General features: G+C 44.0%; 1 protein-coding gene across 2 annotated transcripts in view; it reads right to left on the bottom strand.

Annotated features, from left to right (window-relative positions):
* Window positions 1–4,403: 4,403 nt before the first annotated feature.
* Window positions 4,404–6,000, bottom strand: part of RAB28 (RAB28, member RAS oncogene family) — an 80,323-nt gene continuing 78,726 nt past the window's right edge. For both annotated transcript variants that reach the window (XM_079153622.1, XM_079153621.1), the window contains one exon: window positions 4,404–5,336. Coding sequence is in view for 1 of the 2 variants with exons in the window: in XM_079153621.1 (XP_079009747.1) it covers window positions 5,244–5,336 (93 nt within the window). In the remaining variant the exon portion in view is untranslated. The remainder of the gene's footprint in view (window positions 5,337–6,000) is intronic.

The following is a 6,000-nucleotide window of genomic DNA, read 5'->3' as shown; positions in this document are numbered from 1 at the left end:
TCCATCATCGAAACCTGGCGCCATGAAGGCCTAGACAGACTAGAATGTGTGCTTCTGAGCTGGGCCCAGAGGCCCCCGCCCCACTGAAAGGCCCACTTCATGCAGGGAGGGTGCTCTGGGGGTCACTCAAGGCTCTCGTCCAATCCCTTCGCTCCCCAATGTGTTCTGACCGCTCCTCACCCCAACTTAGAAAGAGTGCTCTCTGCCAGGGTTCACCACTGATGGAACCTCTCCTGATACCTTGGGTGCCATGACCCTCCTGCCTCCTCTGCTTACTACTCTAGGCTGGGGGCTTCCTGAGGCAGATAGCAGGTCTGTACGTGCTGTGTCCCTAGGGTGTGGCCTGAACACCATGATTCCGCTCTCTGAAAAAGTCTGACAAATACTCTTTATCCTCATTTCATTAGCTTTATATCCAGAAACTAAGGTTTACAGTCACAAGGCAGAATCCGGCACACCCTTGGGGCTGCAATTCACAGCATCAGTGCTAAAGGTTTATCACGTTCTCTAGGACAGAGAAATGTCTTGTTCTAAAAACAATGGTAAGACAATGCTCTAAAACAGGCAAGTAAGTGACTTGGAAACGGTACCCATTTTCTAACAGGTATGAAGGTTCTAAATGCAGTAATAGTAGCCCTAGCCACACAGAGGTAGCTGGCCGACTGAACTTTAAAAACTGGATTAGACAGGGCATATGCCTCCCACTGACCTTCAGTTACACCACTCCCTACTGTCTTACGTGCTTATCTGCTTTTTATTCCTATGTTTACCTGGGTAACCCCTGAAGGCAGGGGTTCACAACCCTGCAATATGATACAGTGCTCCAAAAGGAATCATTTCCATCTTTGGGAAGCAAATGTCTGCAAGGTTATTTCTTAGGCTGGATGGAAATCTTCATAGATTTTCCCTACCCATCTTATTTCTGGGGTACCACAGGTCCTACAGCACAGATATGACCTTGCCCTAAAGCTCACTGTCTGACCTATTTGAATTCAACCTTCAGAGTTTCTCGGAGTCCTTCGCTTTTCCACGTTAGTTTAGCATGATGTCTTCCTTCCAGTGTCTCATTAAGACATTGAGTCCCCTCACCATAATCAGAATGCACCTTTATTCTTTTGAAGAGGAACATCCATTAGGTGAAAAATACTGCAGCCTGGACTAATCCCTCACAATTCAGGATGCAATCCAAAACTCAGCTGCAATAGCGTCCTTGGAACTACCGAATTAAGATTCCCAGGTAACTCACATGCACATACCTACTCAGACAAGAAGCAAGTTTACACTTGCTTTTGAAGGGACTAGTTCTGCTATTGGACTCATTTCCTCTGATCAGAAATCTCTGTCTTTTCCACACTTACTGCTATTCTTCACCTTCTTATGTTTTATTGAAGTTAACAGTCTTATTACATTTTGGTGAGTTCTGCATGTGTCTTACACTAAGCTCTGTAGAGCAAAACACAGACCATGTTAATCTGTCTTTGATATCAAGCAAAGGCTCCATTTTGTAATAGTTACAAAAACTAGAGACTAGCCTAAATGACCGAGGAAAATCAACATATGCTGTTAAACAACTCAAGGTATAGCTTGATCCATGGATCAAGCACAGTGGCAGGAATTTGGACTCCTGACCCCCACCCCTTGGCATTAGCCCCGTCCCTGGAAAAGCTCTCCCTCTGCAGCCTCAGGTGGCCACCAATATTGCTCAGTGCTACGTGTCTTTTTATTCTAGACCAGTGGGTACAGTCTTCTGAAAACTTCTGTGAGGGCTGTTTCCTTTCCTTTTTCAGAAACCTCAGCAAATGTCTCCTCGGTTAGCTCTGAATGACTTATCAGCTCATTTCTGAGTCAGCCACTGAGGGGAGGGGGGAGCTTTACCCTAACATGCTGAACCAGTAAGGATTCACTCCTAGAGCCATGAGTGGCTGAAATGGAGGAGGGCTCCGCCGGGAAATCAGGAAACTGACGTGGGAGAAGTGGTGACATGGGTGCCAGGAGGCCACAGACGTCCGCCATGATGCTTAACAGCTCTGCATCCCAGGTTCCTTTCAGTCTCCCAAGTGTGCAGGACACTCGGTACCACAGCAATCGCCTGCATGGGTTATCACTCAAAAACCTATTTTTAAAATGTACACAATTATTATGCTCCACTGCCTTGTTTCAGTAATCAACTTTAAAGGGCCTGGCCTACCTCCTCCTGGAATAATAAAGCAGTCACAGGAGCTCTTGGGCCACTCCAAAAACCACTCCAGAGTGGTTTGCCACACATTATAGAGGGTGCACTTGAAAGGCAGCATCCAAACTTGGGTGGAAGACTTTTGTGTTTTCCAAAAATTCAATAAGCAGCAGAAGTGACCACATGTGTTTGAAACATTATAGCATGCATCTTCAGGAGACAAAGTGCCTAAAACTAGATGAGGAGACTTATAATTTTTTAAATTAAAAACTGTAGACAAGAGAGGTAACAGTCAAAGTAAATAAGCACAAATCCTACTTTTTGTTTCAAAAATAAAACCCGAGGTATGGGGAAGATTGTAAAATGGAACTTAGAAATATGCTTTCTCTGCCTGCTGTTCTGTATGTTCATTATGCCTGCTCGCCTTGACCCAAAAGGCTCTCAGGGACTGGCCACACTTAACTGAGAGACCAAGGCAAGAGCAGGGAAGGGGTCAATTTCTGACTCCACCTCAGTGATCGGGGGAAACTGTCACCAGCTCCTCTGGACACATGCTGGTGGCCGAGGAGTGTGACAGCATGGGTGGACCAGTTCTCAAAGGAGCCATGCACCAGATCTGTTCCATGCCTAGGAAGGACGCCATGGAGTGGGGCATCTGGAGAGCAGAGAGAAACAGGGCCCGGTCTCTTCCGGTCTATTTCAGAAGCTCCTGGGTGGCTCCTGGCTTCACCACTGACTCAAGGAGGGGCTCTTACTCTGCACTCGCTTGTCCTCAGCATCAGTTCCCTGAGAGGGGCCAATGATTCCTCTTTCATAGATTAGTGTGAAAATAAAACTATTCATGTGACAAGTGCTAGAAACGTCCAGAAGAGAGCAAGTCCACAAGGGACATGCTTTCCCCTGCCCCACTCAGTCCCTTTCTCACCGTTGGCCTTATACAATCATATGTTTGTGTAAAGTCATAGCATAGAGTACTGCAGTAGCTGTCCTGGAGTGGATAGAGGGAAACTTTTCAAAGTTCTCAAGTTTTTACAGAGATATAAACAACACAGAATGACCAAAAGGAGCTTGGTCTCATTCCCTACTAAATATAAAACCTTGGGCAAGTTAGTTCAATAGTGGGCTTCAATCAACCACAGCATTTAAAATAGCAGCAGTAACAACAAACACCTCTCCTACAAGACTGTAAAGACTGTGAAGGTTGACATCTCATTTACTCAACTTTATATCCTCCTAAAGGCCCGGGTCCACATACGTCAGGAAGATGTTGAAAGGAAGGATAAAATGAACTCGTGTGAAGAGTTTATCACCTTGAAGGGCTTAAAAGGGTGCTAAATTATTACAAAAGATACAGAAATCCAAATAAAGAAGTTAGATCTACTACCTAATGAGTACAGTCAACATTTTAAAATCACCTTTAATTCAAATTTTTTAAATTTAATTTCTTGACCCAGACACGGATGATCTACCAGGTCTACCGCTGAGCTTCCATGATCTCTGGTAAGTTACTTTTTTTTGCCACACTTGTTTCCTTAGCCACACAAGGACCTGAAACAATTTTCCTAAGATTCCTCACAGCTCCAAAATCAAGTGTCCAAAACTTCTGCACACACTTGTGGCAAATTTCCTGTGAGGGACATGAGAGAGAAGAGACACAGCACTGCCCTTCCATTAGCTCGTGGCTCATTAAACAGGCAGGAGTAGAACAGCTCTGGCTTAATGCAGGAAGGGCGGTGCCATCTGAGGAGGAGTAGCGTGGAGCTGCAGCTGGCTTTGTACGGGTGGCCTTCATTCTGGTTTCAATGTGGCAAACAGAGCACCCATCACGCCAGGCACTGTGCCCGGACACAAAAACTGAACCATGACCACGACCAAGAGAACACTTCTTCATGGTGCCCAAAGTCTCGTGGCAGGAGACGGACAATGGGAGGGTCGGGGTTGCCAGCAGAGGGTTCCACGGAGCAGCAACAGGAGGAAACGCAAAGCAGACAGGAATGAGTTCACAGCTCTCCCTGCGCAGAGGTGAGAGCAGCGTGAGAGAAGCAGAAAGGCGGGATGCGGCTGCTAAGGAGCTGCTGAAACGCCCCCGCCTCGTGCGGAACTCGGACTGTGATCAGTCCAACATGATAACCAAGCAACTCCAAGAGACTGACCGTGCACTGAAGCTACGGAATCCCTGATCGTGCTTTCAGTTACACTTTTTCTATAATGAAAAGAAATAAGGCTGAAAGAAGTTTTTAAAAATTTAATTTAAATAAATTTATTTGTGAGAGAAAAACATCTGAACATCAGGTACAGTCTGATCCACAGTGATCTAACAGGATGTTATGACTCATTCTGGAGTACTCTTAGACACTCTGTAGGGAAGAGTCCACGTGGAGCATCAGCTGAACACTTATTAAAATTCATAAAGCCATCTAAGCTGAGCATAATACAATACATAATGACCATGATACGGTAATAAAAATACAATATTAAATACACACTGCTTTTTGAGTTACAAACTATAGTATAAACAATTTAGGCCCCTTTTTAAAAAATGAAAAAATATTTCTATTACAGCCTTATTTCAAGCATTTTCAGTTAGGTACAGCTTTACATATTTTCACTTACAACAGACAGCAAAAGAATGCCTTCTTAAGGAACTGCAGGCAAAATGTGTGACTTGTTTCAGTATTTGCACTCTGAAGCACACTATGACACATGTGAGTTCAGATAAGAGAATGGAACTGTGTTGTGGCAAAATCCTGGCTGATGATCAAGACGTGGATAGTTTTCACATTTGGTTAAAAAATTTACACTGGGAAAAAAACAAGTGAGGGTACAAAGAACCAACATCACTCCTTTCAATGAAGCAGTCCAATGCCAGAGAGTGGGCTTTCCGTTTTGACTTCAAAGTGTGTGGTCTCATAGCTGAATTCCTTTCAGTCCAAGGCGCTGCCTGCGGCTGAGAGGCAGCACTTAAAGATGAAGCGAGCGGGGAGGAGAGTGGTCACTGACAGGCAAGCTCCGAGACGGCCCAGGCCCACTCAGGGTGAGGCGGCCAGCGCTTCAGCACAGGAGGACACACTCACTGCACCACACACATGGAGCTCCGGGGCGGGTGGACCGTTCTTGACATGGGATCCTGGTTGTAGTTTACAATATCTGCCTTCACCACCCTCTGTCATAAGAGCAAAGAGTTATTATCCGTACATCAGAAAGAGCTCCTCACAGTATATTTTTATTTTCTGAACTTTGGTGAACTCCTGATGATAAACATCATAAAAGAAACAGGAGTTGATATTGAAAGAATCAATCAGAACTAATGAACAGCTGTGTTTTTTGGTTTTCTTGTTTGTTTCTTTTTTTCTTAAAGAGGCAATAGCAACTCAGTTATTGAGGCTTTTCTGGTTTTATAACATTAATTGGCAGCTATCACACAAGTCTCATAAAAATGTGGCAGAGCAATATGACAATCTAAATCCTGATTATAATTTAAAAGAATTAAAATAAATCATTTACACATACTTTAATTCATGATTTTTGCCATAAGCCAGGACACTCAGCCACGCCTTTTCTTAGAATGTTTACAGTGGTCTGTGCATCAGTGAGGAGAGGTGTGTTGAAGAGGACTCACAGAGAAAGCAGAGATGTTCTGAGCAACCAAGTGTTCAGACTTCTCCAGTTTTTAAATCTTGCCTCCCAAATTCCTGACTTACTTCTAAATAACTATTGGTTTGTGAACAATGACTCTAACAAAATAAGGTATAATGAGGAATTTAGAAAATTACTTCATATTCATGTTTTTAAAATAATTCAATCTAAAAGACACTTTTTAACTCTTC

Source organism: Sciurus vulgaris (assembly GCF_902686455.1).
Source record: "Sciurus vulgaris genome assembly, chromosome: 9".
Taxonomy (NCBI): Eukaryota; Metazoa; Chordata; class Mammalia; order Rodentia; family Sciuridae; genus Sciurus; species Sciurus vulgaris.
Note: the sequence above shows the minus strand (reverse complement) of the source record. Positions and strands in the feature narration are given on the sequence as shown.